This window comes from Simochromis diagramma, unplaced genomic scaffold (assembly GCF_900408965.1).
Source record: "Simochromis diagramma unplaced genomic scaffold, fSimDia1.1 OVJJ01000321.1, whole genome shotgun sequence".
NCBI lineage: Eukaryota > Metazoa > Chordata > Actinopteri > Cichliformes > Cichlidae > Simochromis > Simochromis diagramma.
The window spans coordinates 13,297,164-13,315,281 of record NW_024386772.1 but is presented as its reverse complement, the minus strand read 5'-3'; the positions used below and the strand labels follow the sequence as shown (position 1 = coordinate 13,315,281).

General features: G+C 37.9%; 1 protein-coding gene across 5 annotated transcripts in view; it reads right to left on the bottom strand.

Annotated features, from left to right (window-relative positions):
* The window catches only part of LOC120745501 (nuclear GTPase SLIP-GC-like), a 37,522-nt gene that overhangs the window by 2,830 nt on the left and 16,574 nt on the right, over nucleotides 1–18,118 (bottom strand). For 2 of the 5 annotated variants that reach the window (XM_040050419.1, XM_040050449.1), the window contains exon 21: nucleotides 58–188. In XM_040050419.1, the coding sequence (XP_039906353.1) occupies nucleotides 58–188 (131 nt within the window). Of the gene's footprint in view, nucleotides 1–57; nucleotides 189–271; nucleotides 381–489; nucleotides 608–17,249; nucleotides 17,668–18,118 lie in introns of those variants that run through there. The other 3 variants (XM_040050440.1, XM_040050457.1, XM_040050430.1) reach the window with 2 other exon arrangements.

Here is an 18,118-nt window from a genome sequence, read left to right as displayed (position 1 = left end):
ACTCAAATGTAGAAAACCCCCCAACATGGTCTCAGTATAATTTGTAATGTGACAAACCATCAGTTCATTCATCTTCTTCATCATGGTCTTTTTTGCGTCCTCATACATGTTCCTATTTAAGGATACATGTGTCTCAATAGTCTTCCTCATTTTTTTTAGTGCATCATTTCCTGAAATTTTTCGTGCATCTACAAGAAAAGAATAAACTTTGTCAAAACATTTTTATGTACAATTGTGATTTATTATAGTGACAAGCTGACAATCTTCTTACCTTCATAGCACTTTTTCATGTTTTTCTCAATTGTCTCTGTTAGACTGCTGTAGATGATTTTCTTCTCTTTTAAGATTATTTTGTTGAGTTTTGCCTTAATTTTATCCTCCTTAAAAGCATCAAACATGGATGAGTTAAAATACAAAATGAGATTTTTTTCATTGTATTGGTCAATTCTGCTATAATAAACTGACAAACTGGATTGTTTCATGTCGTACCTCTGTCTGAAGAAATATCAGCTGCAGTTTGACATCTTGGTATTCTTGAATCAGCGAATTTGTGTCAAGTGAAAATCTACTGATGACTCCATTGAAAGATCCGCCTTTAACATCATTTCTGAAAAAATGTTTCATGATGGCAGTATTGACACGTTTGTTTTAATCGTTTTAATTATAGTCTAATATGGTACGGTTTAATATTTGTTTATTCTTACGGAAAGGTCTTTCTGAATTTTTCATCAATGCTGTCAGTCAAGCATGAAGCTAATACTGTGTTGAGATTTATGTGTTCCCCTTTTTTTGTTTTGTGGATGCCGTCTTTTCTAACCACAGCCTCTAGTGTCTTAAAAAAAACTAGGCTGTTTCTGTAACAGATCAGGAAAACAATTCTAAACACATGCTCATATAAAGTGCAAAATCTGTTGCTATGATGTTAATTATAATTCAGATACATACATCACGGTCCAAAAAGGATTTCAGTTTTTCTTCAGAGGTTTTGGAATTTTTAACGCCTTCTGTAAGACAATGTTCAAAATCCTTGATCGCTTCATCAACTGCACTTTTGACTTGATCAAGTTGTTCTGTCATGTTTTTCTCGAGAACTTTACATACATCATCTGCTTTTCCAACACCCTGAAATTAAAACAGTATATTTATTTTTTATAAAAGCAGTAATAACATAAATATAACTCTTTTTTTATTCATCATTTTGAAATGTTGTCACTCAGTGCCTGTCAAGAAATCTTGATAACTAAAATTTTGTTAGGTGTCAGATTTATGGAAACATTTGAAGTGATCAATTTGTCATTAAAATATTGTTCCACCATTGACCTGACCTCTTTTCTGCACTTGGCTCCTTCAATCAAAGACAGAATCCCATAAGCTCCACTCACGTAGTTTACTGTCTCTGAGTGACAGTCATTGAGATCTTGCAAAAATCCTTTAAGTTTTGGTATTTCTGTTGAGAAGAAATTTCAGTGCCACAGTTTAACATTACGTACTTTAATTCAAATTAAATAATTCTTCTTTCAGTCAGAGCAAACTAAAACATCATGTGCATCAAGACTTCACCTACCAGTCTCTTCTGGACTTAGATGCTTCCCTTTTAGGAACTCTTTGGAGCTCACTGTGAACACTTTGAAACTGTCATCAGTGAAGTGTTTCTGGGGGGGAAATGACTTGATTTTAAAGCATCCTTACAACTATGGAGAGTCTGTATTATTTTCTGTAAGCCTATAAAACTCACATTAATCTTGGTTCGCTTGTTGAATTCTTTCCTTACTCCATCCTTGGCTTGAATGTTTCTTTTAACTATTCGATCAAGGATATCAGCTGATGAACTAAAAGAAATGTGCAAATATGTACTGTTACCATCATCACTATTATCATCACCATCACTAATCTGCGGCAGGCTGGGTGGTTTTGTTTTATTGCTGGCCTTTTTGGTGAAAATATGGGAATCTCCCTTTCTGACCAAGCTGAGCTTTCCCTGACTGTTGCACATCTTTAACTCATTGTTAACATGTAGATTGTATTTAAAAACTGGCTGTGAATACGGCTATAGAGCCACCTGCCATTGCACTCAACCACAGGCTCTTCTGTCCTGATTGGATCTTCACCATTCACTTCACTGTTTTTTGACAATACCTTTGCATCTTTTGCTCAGCTTTCTGATAAGTTTAATCTCCCACGTACACATCTTTTCAGATATCTGCAGATCAGACATTTCCTCCAATCTCAGATTCCAAACTTCCCGGTAGCACCAGCTGCAAGCCCAGGGGATATGCTCGTTACCCTAGTTCCAACACGAAAAGGATTTATCTCTCTTATGTATGACAGGCTGGTGAGCATGAATGGTTCTTCGATAGATCGGATTAAAATGGCCTGGGAACGAGATTCAAATCAATCATTGTCTATGGATACATGGGACTAGGGATGGGTATCGAAACCCGGTTCTTGTTGAGAACCGGTTTCCACTGTTTCAATCCCTTGGAATTGTTTGCCATTTTTGCAAACGATTCCCTTATGGATTTCAGTCGCCCCGAATGACGTCACCATGTTACGGAGCGTCATTTACCTGGCAGGAAACATGGCGCCTAACGCTCAAAAGTTTGGTTATACTTTACGAGAATGGATGACAACAGGCCAACTTGCAATACTTGCAAAGTAGATATTTCATTTAAGGGAGGAAACACTACGAATGTGCAAAAGCATTTGCTCACAAAACACGCGATAACCTTAAATGAATGTCGTGTTTTAAATTCCACTCCGGACTCATGAATCTCAACGCAGCAGCAGCGATAACGTTTACACGTCCTCTCCCGTTAATGCGGCAGGTAAATAATCAACTAACGGTGCATATTATGTTAGCGCGATCTGCCTTATTACAAAACCTGCCATTACTGTGCACTGCATTTAGGTGACCATGATGAGAGAGACAGAGAGAGTCTGGCTCAGATGCTGGCAGTTCTCGCTGCAGTCTACCGGTAGCATCTTCTTTCCGGCCAGGATAGACGAATGTCACCGAGCAGTGACTAAGTTTGAGGTAAAAGGCTGTCACCCATTTGCCACAGCAGATGCTCCGATTTTCGGTAAGTGAATGTGTTTAATTGTAGGCAGGGACATTACTGGATATTCTTGTGTAATTGCTAAAGAATAATTTATGTTATACTTTGTTATTGCTACAGAAGAATATTTATTTTATTATTTTACATTTACAATTTTTTTTCCTGGGGACCCTGTGGCACTCCATTGAAGAGCCGTAGGCTGGATCTCACTGTTGGGTTTGTAAGGCCATGTTACTCCTAAATTTCTATCTTGTTCAAAGAGAAGATATATAATCGACCTTAGTATTCTCCTTTTTTAAAAAAGAATCGATAAGAGAATTGATAAAGAATCAAATCGTTAAACAGAATCGAAAATGGAATCGGAATCGTGAAAATCTTATCAATACTCATCCCTACATGTGACTTAATACTCAAGTTAGTGAACCCTACAGTGGGGCAAAAAAGTATTTAGTCAGCCACCGATTGTGCAAGTTCCCCCACTTAAAATGATGACAGAGGTCAGTAATTTGCACCAGAGGTACACTTCAACTGTGAGAGACAGAATGTGAAAAAAAAATCCATGAATCCACATGGTAGGATTTGTAAAGAATTTATTCGTAAATCAGGGTGGAAAATAAGTATTTGGTCACCTCAAACAAGGAAAATCTCTGGCTCTCACAGACCTGTAACGTCTTCTGTAAGAAGCTTTTTCTGTCCCCCACTCGTTACCTGTATGAATGGCACCTGTTTGAACTCATCATCTGTATAAAAGACACCTGTCCACAGCCTCAAACAGTCAGACTCCAAACTCCGCCATGGCCAAGACCAAAGAGCTTTCGAAGGACACCAGGAAAAGTATTGTAGACCTGCACCAGACTGGGAAGAGTGAATCTACAATAGGCGAGCAGCTTGGTGTGAAAAAATCAACTGTGAGAGCAATCATCAGAAAATGGAAGACATACAAGACCACTGATAATCTCCCTCGATCTGGGGCTCCATGCAAGATCTCATCCCGTGGGGTCAAAATGATCATGAGAACGGTGAGCAAACTTTTTGGTATAAACTCAACTCGTCGTGTTTGGAGGAAGAAGAATACTGAGTTGCATCCCAAGAACACCATACCTACTGTGAAGCATGGGGGTGGAAACATCATGCTATGGGGCTGTTTTTCTGCCAAGGGGACAGGACGACTGATCCGTGTTAAGGACAGAATGAATGGGGCCATGTATCGTGAGATTTTGAGCCAAAACCTCCTTCCATCAGTGAGAACTTTGAAGATGAAACGAGGCTGGGTCTTCCAACATGACAATGATCCAAAACACACCGCCCGGGCAACAAAGGAGTGGCTCCGTAAGAAGCATTTGAAAGTCCTGGAGTGGCCTAGCCAGTCTCCAGACCTCAACCCCATAGAAAATCTGTGGCGGGAGTTGAAAGTCCGTGTTGCTCGGCGACAGCCCCAAAACATCACTGCTCTCGAGAAGATCTGCATGGAGGAATGGGCCAAAATACCAGCTACTGTGTGTGCAAACCTGGTAAAGACCTATAGTAAACGTTTGACCTCTGTTATTGCCAACAATGGTTATGTTACAAAGTATTGAGTTGTATTTTTGTTATTGACCAAATACTTATTTTCCACCCTGATTTACGAATAAATTCTTTACAAATCCTACCATGTGGATTCATGGATTTTTTTTCTGTCTCTCACAGTTGAAGTGTACCTCTGGTGCAAATTACTGACCTCTGTCATCATTTTAGGTGGGGGAACTTGCACAATCGGTGGCTGACTAAATACTTTTTTGCCCCACTGTATGTGTTCGCCACTGTCTTTTACAATTTAAGGTTGTGCATAGGTTCCATCTCTCCAAAGTCAAACTATCTCGTATGTATCCAAATGTTGACCCCACTTGTGATAAGTGTGGGAGTGCAGAGGCTTCCCTTATCCATATGTTCTGGGCGTGCCCTAGCCTTGAAGGATTCTGGAGTGATATATTTCAAACGTTGTCCCTAATTCTTGGACACCATATGGATCCTAATCCATTAGTTGCGCTTTTTGGCACCACTGGGAAGGCTGATGCACGGTTGACCTCGTCACAGCATTGCATGCTCTCCTTCGCCTCCCTTGTAGCTAGACGTGCAATCCCACTTAGATGGAGGAGTGCCCCTTTGCCCACCCAGGCTCAATGGCTGAGGGACCTTATGTACTATCTGAGCCTTGAAAAGATCCGGTATGCGATTAGCAATAACAGCAGTAAGTTTTACAAGGTGTGGGGGCAATTCCTGAAATACTTTTCCAGCCTCCAGGTTGCGAACCCGACTTCCAGCATTATAGGTATGGGCAGGGGGTAAACTGATAAAAGCAATTATAAGACATGTGAGTGTGTCATTAATCTGTATTCTAGTATTTCAGTTCAAACAGTCACTGTGAAACTTACTTGTTTGCTGTTTAACAATTCTTTAACAATTAACAAATCTGTTTTTCTTTGCTGCTTCAAATGAATAAAAATATCTTTGAGGAAAAAAAAAACTGGCTGTGGCAATGTTTCTCTGCTTGATGGTGGTGGTTCTCCAGTTTGTTGCATTCTAATTTTAAATGTCTGGTCTGAGTAATATCCTCTCATACTCCTACTTTCTAACCTGGGTTGTCAGAGCCTCTCACCAAAATATTTACTGCCAGTCATTGCATACTCTCCCCCAGACCACCACCTTAGGGTGGTGCTCTCCACTAATTCACCAGTTCATTGTATATATTGGTTTCATTGAAAATAAACCTATTGAGCTTCAATTGTGCGAGTCTGCCTCGCAGGTCCAGTCATTTATGATGATATGACTTTATTTGTTAAACGTATTTATTTTGATTGTTTAAAAAACAAACAAACTCGCAAATATCAGAGATTGGTACCATTTATTCTAAAGCACTTGGAGAAAGGCCAGCATGTTTATTTGGATCGTGATGTCACCACACGCTGACATGCTTACATACAAATGTTTTTTTGTCACAGCAACTACTTTAACTTTGTTGCTGAAGGACAGTGTAAATTCCCCTGCCTGTCCCACTCTCCACTATCCCCCCCCCCCTCTCTTTGTTACTCTGTCCACCATCTTCAGTAAACCTTATATGATTGTATCTGCCTCTGAGACTCATTTTGACCCGAATGTTCTGCATTCATTACAACAAAGACTCAACTCTGTGTTTCATTCTAGCCTGGGTTTATCTTACATGGAAACACTGTATAGTTGATCAGCATGCAAAATTTACTTACAGATCATCAGAATCATCAACAAGATCAGACTTGGTGCAGATAAAGTGAATTTGCTGACATTCGCCACCATTTCCAATCAGACTACTGACACTTTCCAGGATCCCCCAGGCTGTTTTCTCTGATGCTGCTCGATTAATTTCAGTCACAATCCACACAGTAGAACAATCACCAACTATCTGAAAGGAGAATAACATGTCTCAGTGCTTCATCAAAAGATGACATTACTGTTTGCACAAGAACACAGTATAAGCAAAGAGCAGTAAATGTGAATTACCCCTTTCCACATCTGATCTCTGCTCTTGTTACAGTCACCATTTCCAGGAAGGTCCACAAGTGTGACATGCTGGAGAAAAGGATTGTTTGGCACCCTGACAGTCACACACTTCACTAGTGGCCAAAACCATGTTTTTCCTTCATTGCCTTCTCCTTGTTTTGAATCACTTCTTGTGTACTTGACACATTTTGCAGAAAGTTCATTAGCCTGCAATAAATTTAAAAAAAAAGCAGTGCAGTTTAATTTCAATCCTCACAAAAAGTGCTTTACAAAAACCATTAAAAAGTCAGTGACATAAAAATTCAGGTCATGTGAAATCCTTTTTAGAACAATCAACCATTTGATAGTTTCAAGAAAGTGCCTAATTATTATTCAAAACCAAAATTAAAATAAATTTTTATGATTTATTTAAAAGTTTTTATTCTGTATTTAAAATCACACTAAGTACACTCTTGGTCTCAAACAGTTAGTATTACTATTGGCAGAAACTACTTGATCTGTGTATTTTGCAGTTATCCACCACTTTGGGACATTAATAAGCTACTTTAGGGTGCTCCCTTATTTACAAGGGATCACTACAGCGGATAACTTGGCATGTTTTGACTGTCAGGGTTTTACACCACTTTATGCCATTACCGACACAACCGACTGTCAGGCACTGATTTACTAAAGTTTGTGGCCACTTTGTTGACTTTGCTCAGCAGCGAATTTCTACAGAGCGATTTAAAAAGGGTAAGTAGGTTAAAACAAGGAACTGATCACTGTCGTGTGAAGAGGTAAAGGTTCTTACTGCGATTTAAAAATAAAAATAAATCATGCTCTACATCAGTGTTTCCCAACCTTTTGGAGCCACGGCACATATTTCACATCAGATAAATCACACGACACACCACCAAAGAAAAAAAGACAAAATAACATATTGATAATTTTTCCGCGTACCAGGTATAGCAGTTTGTCTCCAATATACCTTTTTAGCTTTCTTCTGACCACTACTCATGCTAGGGCCTTCATCTGGGTCACAATTTTCTCCAGGACCCAGGTCAGATTTACTACTTTTTCTTTTCAAATATTTATCTATTGTTATTACGTGCTACGACGTCTCACTCACAGCATGACTATTGTGTAATTTCTTCTTCTTCATTTTTACTAGCAGTTGGTAACCCGTTTAATTAGAGCAGGTAGTTGTCTTCCACGGCACACCTGATCACTTCTCAGAGTGGTTGGGAAACACTGCTCTACATAATGGACCTGGACCAGTCTTGGGTTCTGTTAACCACAGTTATTACAAGAACAGATTTTTTTTCTGGATATGTGATCATCTAAATGTGATTATGGGATCTCAGTAAGATCTGTTTCGTTGGGATCACTGGATCTGTTTTCAGTGTTTTATGGTTTTTAGACTTTTGAATCTATGCTGCATTCTGTTTTCAGAAGTGAGTTATGTTTCCATAACTCTTTTGTTAATTTGGTCAGTTCCCTTTTGTGTCCAGGTTGTCCTAGTTTCACCTGTGTGCATTTCCCAGCATCCCCAGTGTGTAGTCTATCATGGCTGTCTGTTATAGTAGTAATATGAGAGTTTTTGTCTTACTGATTCACATGTCAACATCTTCCGCCTGGATTGGAGAAATTCTGGAATTTCTTTGAAATATTTGCAGTCCATGAGGTTTTCAAAGGACTTTTCCCAGTCTTTTCCATACAGTGCTGACAGCTTCTCAACAGCATCATGATAATCATCATCGTCTTCCCTTTTCTGATTTTTATTATTGTCAAGAAGCTGATGAAATGACCACAACTCATCACGCCACTCCTACAAAAATAGATGACAAGCCATTTATTGAGGTATGTACTCAGCCTTAAGCTCCAAGAACTGCAGTGTAACACATGATTTAGCTTCAAAAACAAATCAAACTTTGAGAACTCATTTTACCTCCTTTGCAATGAACTCAATTTCTGCTTCATACTTTGTGCTACGTGTGTTGGCTTCCACTTTGATCATGACTGAGGTGCAGGCATGGACACTTCCTGAAGGTAAAAGATTCTTCTCTTTGATGATGGCATTTATCAAAGAGCTCTTTCCAGCCCCAGTTTTACCAAAGACACCAACCAGCTCCCTCTTGTCTGTCTCCAAATCACTGATTTTTTTCCTGTTGAACAAGATTTTAAATATAGTTAATTGATTTAAAAAAGAGAGTTTAAAAGAGAGTTATAATCATGGTAGTGATTTTCCAATCAATTATCACTATATATTTCAGTTTTATTCACTTGTTCCACTAATTGTTTACTGTATGTTGTTTTGATCTAATAAATAATGATATAAAGTGCCTTGAGGCGACTGCTGTTTGGTTTTTGTGCTATATAAATAAAATTTAACTGAATTGAATTGATCCACACCTTCCTTTTTGTGTCAGTTAAAGTGAAAATGTTTCCCCCAAGAATGGGTAAATACCAGGAACAGGACAAAAATGTAGCTAAGTCACCAAAACTTCCTAAAAATATCCGTCTTTGTTGGTCTTAACTTGGATAGTTTTAGTTTACTACTGAATCATGAATGAATGAATCTTTGTCACTTGCAGTTGCCTGTATTGAAAATTGGACCTTGCTGACCGTAAATACAATAAAAACAAAAATTCCATAGCACAAAAGAGGCTCTGATATTTTCCCACCTTAACACCATGACAAACAAGACAAGCAACAGGCGGGGAATAGGCCAATGTGCACAGCTGCATCTGGGACGCCACGATCGTGCTTCCGAAGTTGAGCCGCTGTCCACATCGGATGGGAGGCATTGGGTTCGGGGAAGGGTGGGGGGTGAGTGCATATCAGTGGCAGTGTACGTGTGTGCATGCGTGTGAGAATATGTGTCCTGTGTTCAGCCTGAGAAAGTGTCCTTTCTCCCAGTTAGGCAAAAATCAACAGTCTGCAGCCTACGCAGGTGGCCTTGCGGAATCGGGCAAGAGAGTCAGTGACTTATCGTTTCTCAGGGAAGAATTGTTTTGTTCTTGTCGGCATCGGCCTTTAAGTGTCCAGCTTGCACCGTCGTGTGTGTATGTGTATGTGTGGGGGGGTTAGCCTCATGAAAGGTGTTGGGTGTTTTGTTTTAGGACAAACAGAGTGCATTTGACTTTTACAGTTGTTACATACATTACAAAATATGAAAAAAACTTAATACTCACTTTAAGAAATCACTGAGTTTGTCCTGCTTATTTAGTCTGGCATGTACAAATGTCATGATGCTTTTCACATCAGACAGTATGACTGGTTCTGTTGGCATAAAAGTAAAGAACTATTTAGAAGAAATTATAGACTAGAATAACCAGAAAATGTAAAATCTCATGTTAAAAAAACAAACAAAACAAACCTGTGTGAATTAGAGTATATCAGGACCATAATGTGACCACTTACCAATCAACCCTAATATCCCATGCATCATGTGACTGTTAAATTTTGACAAAAGCCCAAAGAAAAAGTAATTTCTAGCATCAAAGATGTTGGACAAATTGTGCTGCACAGAGGTTTAGCCCTTAAACTGTGACACTGTTTAGTAAGAAACATAAATACCTTCAAATCCTGGCATAGACAGACGCTGTCGCTTAGCTGGTGACTGCAACCTGCTGGCATCACTTTGAAGGTCTGATTTTCTCTTTCCTGATTGGATAAAAACAACAAAAAAATAATAAGAAAAGAAAAAAGTCTTTCTCTCAGTAAATCTATTCTTAGTAAAGTTATGTAGATTGCAAAAAATATTGGTGCCTTTAAAACACAGAATAATATGAGATGCAATAAATACGATGCATGTGTCTCACCTGTATCACTTGTGGATGGCAAGACCTGAGGATGAATATGAGTTATACAGGAAATTATTACTATTTGCATTGGCATTGCTCTTTAACAGCATTTAAAGGACACTAACGTACAAGTTTTACAATCAACAAACTTAAATGCATTTATGTTTTCAACTAGCAGACTGATGAAGAATACATTACGCCCTCCCATTACCCTCTTCTTATGCTATGACACAATTCTTTTACATAATTACGTTTTGGTGGCAGATTTCTGTTCTCATGTATTAATCACATGTTTAATCATATCACATTAGTAATAGTAATATCACTTTCTCACTTTAGTATAGCAAGAGCACTCCTGTCACTTAGTTGTATGCATGTGCACTAGAAATGAGCCCTGTGCTCTACACACACACACACTGACAAAGTGGGGGCATTGTTAGTTCATGGGAGACGTTAAACAGATAGTGAGACTCCCTCTCCTTTTCAGGGATGTAAATCTTTAGGTGACGGTTAAGCAGAAAGCAAGGTTATAATTCTCTCTGAGAGGGAGAGGATTTTAAGCATGAGGCTGATGGTATAGTTTCCCCGTGACAGGGGCCAACATGTAAGAGTTTGTGGAGTGTGTTTGTCTGTCTCTGGGTATATAAGATGTAAGGGCGGTGGCCACGATTCAGAGATGATCCTAGTGGTTTGGCTGGGATGCTTCTATCCACATTGCAATGTGTTTATTACACCCTTTTCAAAACGCTCAATGGGTGTGTTCCAGGTTATTGTCAAAATTTCCACAACAAAGTCCCAGTCATGAAGACCTACAGAGACGGTTAGCGAACCCCCTAGCTAGGGCAAAATGTATATTTCCCAACCCCCTATGAATTAGGTTTTTAGATTCAGTCATTTATTGGTTTCTGTAGAGAGTGGTCAGTTTCTATAGACCAGAGAATGGAGCTTTACTTTGTCTCAGGCAGTTGGCTCATATGTCTGAAATTCAGTATAACCCTTACCTGAACCACATCAGCTGCTACTTCATGCTCCTGTTCACACAGCAGATAAAAAGTGCAAAGCAGTGTTTAATATTAACCTCTTAAACATGTATTAAAATTATATTTGTCGTATGGACATTCAATCTGAAGGAAAAAAATGTTTTAAACTGACTTGAAAAGAAATGACTGTTTCCTGATTTGAGTTTTGTTCTTCCTGCCACAATCAAAACAACTCAAATTATATTAGTTAAGAATTAATAAAATTACTCTACAAATAATTACTGCCAGTGAGATGCTGTCAAACACCAGTGGGTCGCTGGTGTTCGCTCTCTGCGGTAAACTATCACTTCTTGTTCCAACACACAGTGATGCTTTTATGTAGCTTATCTGCGTAGCCAATTTAATTAAAAACTTATAACTTACTTCAAGGTGTAATCTTCACACACTCTGTGTATTCACTCACTGTGTCTTCAGTGGTTCACTAGCTTAGCTTGGCCATAGCCAACTCATTAGCAGCATGGCCTTTTCACCTGTCCCTCCTGCACTTTCCTGCTCATTGTATCAGATGTTTAGTTACTCCTCAGCCTCCTTCAGCAATAATGATACTTGCAAAAAATGTAGCCTATTTGCAGCTCTGGAGGCCGGGATCACAGAATTGTAGACTCTGCTTCACACCCTTAAAAATCCCATAGCTATCCAGGCCTCTTTAGCCCGTGCAGCTAAAGGTAGCGTAGGCCCCGTTAGCTCCCTCAGGCAGATTGTCCTGAGCAGTCGGAGAAACAAGATGACTGGGTGATGATGAGGAGGAAGCATAGTATTAAACAGATGCCCCGGGCACACTGCTAACCCATTCATGTCTCTAACTGTTTTTCCCCAATTGGTGAGACACTGGTTACCTTAATGGGAGGTCACTAAAATTAATACTGTATGCCTAAAGGCAAAAGAAAGGAGTTTTATTTTGTCTCAGGCAGTTGGCTCATATGTCTGAAGTTCAGTATAATCCTTACCTGAACCAAATCAGCTGCTTCTTCATGCTCCTTTTCATGCTGCAGATAAAAAGTGCAAAGCAGTGTTTAATATTAAGTAAGATACAAAATAGTTTGTATCTTACTTGAAAAGAATTGACTGTTTCTTGATTTGTGTTTTGTTCTTCCTGTACAATCAAAACATTGTAAATCCATATTAGTAAACATTTAACAAAATTTACACTGCATAATATTACTGCCAGCACATTTTTCAATATCCAGATAATTTTAACAAAAATTCACCGCTGTACACTAAAATAACTATGCTTGTTTAAAAAAAAAAATGTAATTACCTTTAACAGCTTGAGGTTCTTCTTGAATCTCATTCTTGGTCCAGCTTTTGTGATCAAATTCTCAATTTCTCGATCATCAAGCTCACAAATAATTCCTGCATCAATTTCTTGATCTGTAATTGAAGATCAAGATTATTCTTAACTTGTTTCAGGAATACTAAATAAATGAAAAAGCAATCGGCACAGATCTATGAGCTGTTTTACAGTTTACAGATCCCATCAGGATCAATATCTGTACCCATCACAGATTCACGTTAATACTTTACCTTTAAATTTCTCCACCCACTCACTTAGCCCCCATTCAACCAGTTTAATTCTTACGAAATCATCCATGACCAAGAAATGAAACTGTAAGATAAAACGCAATATTTAACCAGACAATACTGCTTTAAAGATTAGATTTGTGACAAACGTCTCCATTAATGCATATATAATCAGAGACACTGATATTAAATTCAGATTAAAAGTTCAAACTCACCTTTTGTTGAAAGTAATCCTGGAAAAGGCTGCTGAGGGAGATGTGAAGTAAACAGTGAGACACAAACAGGAAACAGGCGGGAAGAAAAAAATCGAGCAAAAAGCAAAGTCCACAAACAGATACGGTTAAAAACAAACTGGAACTGTGTGGCTCAGACTGCACAATTGCAACTGCATCTATACATAAAATAGAAATGTAAATCCAACAGTAAAATGAGTAAAGTGAGTGCAGGGAAAAGCAGAACGGAGAAAAGCAGGAAGAGGAGGTGTTTGTGCAGCGTAGATGGGAGTGGCTGGCAGACAGGTAACAACCTGCCTCGGAGAAAGTGGGTTTTTGTTGTTGTTTAAAATAAATCAAAGGGATTAAAGTTTTCAAATATTATAGGTTAAAACAAGACAAAAACACAGTTTTATGTATACTTAAAGTACACTGGAAGTCAAAACATTAAAAAAAAAGGAAGAAAAAACACATTCAGCTGTTCCCTTTTTCACAAGAGCTCACAACAACAGACAGCTTCATATGTTAGTAATTTGTGCAGCTAATCAGGATCAAACCAGGGATCTTTCACTTCTCGGGCAAACAAAAAAATATCTATATTATGGAGACACTAACGTTAGGCAAAGTTGCCTGACTAAATTAAGGTACTTAGATTAAAAATTTCACCATAGGTTTTATTATATGCTGCCACATGTTGGCCAAGTACAAATAATAAAGGTGTGAGACAATGTTGGGTGATGAACACTTTTTAAAAAATTCTTAATTATTACTATTCCAGTCAGTCCAATTCAGTTCAATTCAATTTCATTTGTAGAGCCCCAAATCACGACAACAGTTGCCTCAGGGCTCTTTCTATTGTAAGGTAGTGTCAGGGCTCTGTGTGCGGGCAGGCGGAGATGAGGATCCAAATGCAGGACTCGGAAAACAGAACGCAACTCAAAACCTCAGCTTTATTGCTGGCACGAAAACAAAACATGAAGTGAACACTGAGAACGAAAACACACAGGCATAATCTGAGGGTATGATGTGACACTGAGCAAGGGCAAACACAGGGCTAATATACACAGGGAAGTAATCAGGGAATGGAAAACAGGAGGGAGACACAGCTGGGAGAGATAGGGGCTAACGAGACAGGGGGAGCGAAGCTGGACACACTGACATAAGACACAAACCTTCAAAATAAAACAGGAAACAACACAAGGACGCAGACTGAGAAACACGGACTTTACACGGGCAGAACTAAACCTAAACCAGAATAAGCTGGAACATACTAAATAATCATCATGATCATCATCATACAATAGATCAAGAAAATAACCAAAAATACAAAATCAAACCAAAACATGAAATCTCAAAATACTGGGTCAAAACTGACCCAGAACCATGACAGGTAGACCCTACAACAATACATACAGAGAAAAACCCAACAATCTTATGACCCTCTATGAGTAAGTAGAGATAGTGTCTGTCTCCCGAATCCAAACTGGAAGCTGGTTCCACAGAAGAGGGGCCTGAAAACTGAAGGCTCTCCCTCCCATTCTATTTTTAAATACTCTAGAAACAACAAGTAGGCCTGCAGTGGGAGAGCAAAGTGCTCTAATATGGTACTACAAGGTCATTAAGATAAGATGGGGCCTGATTATTTAAGACCTTGTATGTGAGGAGCAGGATTTTGAATTCAATTCTGGATTTAACAGGAAGCCAATGAAGGGAAGCAAATACAGGAGAAATCTGCTCTCTCTTTCTAGTCCCTGTCAGTACTCTGGCTGCAGCATTTTGGATTAAATGAAGGCTTTTTGGGGAGTTTTTAGGACATCCTCATAATAATGAATTACAGTCGTCCAGCCTGGAAGTAATAAATGCATGAAGTAGTTTTTCAGCGTCACTCTGAGACAGGATATTTCTAGTTTTAGAGATACTGCACAAATGGAAGAAAGCAGTCCTACATATTTGTTTAATATGTGTATTAAAGGACATATCCTGGTCAAAAATCACTCCAAGGTTCCTCACAGTGTTACTGGAGGCCAAGGTAATGCCATCCAGAGTAAAAATCTGGTTAGATACCATATTTCTTAGATATTCAGGGCCGAATTGAACAACCTCAGTTTTATCACAAATCTTTACTACCGTCTTTAATCCTCACAAATACTAAGAAAAATATAAATTGTCAATGTTATCTGTCAAAGTTGACAGCCCAGCGACACACAACAAATAACATGCAACTGTTAAGTTTGACTTGCTGAATTATGCAGAGTGATAAAACTGAGCTTATGGCCACTGTAATGAATGACTGAAGCTTTTCCCAAACTTCTCAATGTGAAATTTTACAGAGAGGGAGAAAAACAACAGAATGGGATTCACAGAGCAAACCACATTTGGTAAGACGAAGGAATGGGGTGTAACACATGTCCAAATTGATAAATCATCGTCAGGCCTGGATGAGCCCGTCCTCCTTTCTCTCATTCCTCCAAAAATCAGTCTTCGGAATCTACATTAGAGTAGGTTAATTACATAAGTCGAATTCAAGGGCTTTTATTAAGCGATGATTATTATTAGTTGATTTTTCCTTTGCTCCTGCTAAATTTCTTTAATTTAATATTCTGCATTCAAAAAGTCTAAATTGTAGACATTGGTCTTTTAACCCTTTGTGAAACAGTAAATGTAAAGGTTATAAAAGGTAACTTTGGCCATAAAAGTTCATTATTATAGAATTATAGAAGAGAGATGGAGGATTAAAGACTGGAGGATTGTATTTGACCTGTAAGGCCACTTAGACAAGAACCCTTTTTGATGAAGCAGGATCCACAATCATTTGACTTCTGGTTGATTAATGGTTTGTGGTTCAGTCTTTACAGTTCATAGATAATTTTGCTCTTTGTTACAAGCTACTGTGGTACTGCAAAATACTTTTTGGCAGGTAGCTTAGTTGTAGGGTCAGAAAAAAAACACAAGAACAGGGTTTGAAAAACCATGTTTCCATCTTACAACTATAGAATCAATACAGAATAGAAACAACAGAAAACAATATGATATAATAACTAAAGTAGAAGGTGAGACATTTTTGCTGCTGCTTTATTACTTATGACAACCAAAGAAACCATTGTATTACAGAAAATTAATATTTAGGTTAGAAATCTAAGTAAAATGGTATACATAAGACATGTGCTATAGAAGTTTAAGAATAAAATGACAAATACATCACGAAAATAAATATTCAAATGTACTGAAATTGAATCCTTAAAACTGGAAAGAATCTGAATATCACAGTATCCCTGTGGTTTAAAGCACTAAAATATAAAATCAATGTTACAGATATAAAAAAATCTGTAACATTGTAGTTCTACCGCTGTATAATTTTCTGTATAACTAGGGTCTACAAATAATGAACAAATATAACAAAATGGAGAAAATAGATATCAAAACATCTTTGCACAGAGTGCTGCCCTTTTGGTTTAGACCCTCACAATTAAAACCTTAAAAACCCTGGGAGGAATTCATGCTTAAAAATCTTCATCTATCCATTTTCTTCTGCTTATCCAATTCGGAGTTGCTGGAGCCTTTCCCAGTTGTCAAGCGAGAGGCAGAGTACACCCTGAACAGGTTGCTAAGGTTATTACACTCAACTAAAACTAAACTAAAAACTAAGACTAGATATGAATATTTTAGTTAAACAAAATAAAAACAACAATCAACAGAAATGATTAAATGAGCTCATTTGAAATACAAATCAGAGGAAATAGTTTTAGTTTCAGTATTTGTTAGTTTGGTAAAAATGTTATTACAATGCGCCCGACTTGGTATTGATGGACATGTTTGAGACACTGGACATGTGACAAGACAAATGGGCCAACTGTTTTCAAAAAGTGAAACATTTCTATTGTTTCCACTGGTTTTCCTAAATTTTGTCTGATATTTCCACTAAATACAACAGTAATTTAAAAAAAATTAACAGTAAGGCAAGTTTATTTATATAGCACAATTCAACAACAAGGTGATTCAAAGTGCTTTACAGAGACATTAAAAAACAATAAAAAGGCATGATTTAAAATTGATTAAAAGAAAAAAAAACAGTAGATAAAATCAGAATGTAACAGTAATAAAAACCAACTAAAACTAAACATTTTCAAACAATGAAAAATAAATTGAAATTGTAAGTCTTGAAACTAAACAGAAATGAAAAATAAAAATGAATGACAAAATACAAAACTAATAGCACCAATGAACCTAACCCCCATGCATGTTTTTGGCCTGTGGGAAGAAGTTTGAGTACACAGAGAGCACCCACACAGACACGGGAAGAAAAAGCAAAGTCCACACAGAAAGGCCTCAAACTGGATTCAAACCCAGGAGCTTCTCTCAGTGAAGACTGAAAAATCTAATTTCATCAAATTCATAAAAGTCAAACACAGCATTCAAAGACAGCAGGCAACACAACAGAAATGTCTGTGGTGATATCCAGAGACCTCATGCTTTTGGTCAGTGTTCCCTCAGAGATGTTGAGTGGGTCATCAGGTTTCTGCTGTTACTGTGTGGAGCAAATCTGAAACATCCAGTAATAATAAGCACAAAGATTTTTAACACTCAGTTGCTCAGGCAAACAGAACAAGTGTCAGTACTTAAGATGTGCTTTAAGATGTCTTGAAAGCTCCTCAGCCTAGAATAGAAAATCTTAATATCTGTTGTTTCTGTTACTGTTTGTGTAGAAAATCATTTTTGGAAACACTTTAACATGTTTTGTGGTGACTCTGATGTAAAAAGGGTAAAATAACACAAATTATAAGTGGTGATATTATTCAAATACTTTGTCTGTGCTCAGCAATAATTAATTCAGCATGTTTACCTCAGCTGTCAGTCTGATATGAGTCAATAAGTCACTTCTGTCCAAAGACTGTGGAGAATTTTCAGAGAAGTTTTTGAGCAAAACCTGAACTTTTATGTTGGTAGTGCTGCTGTTTTCACAACTGTTAGCAGTTGTTTAGCAGCTGCTAGTA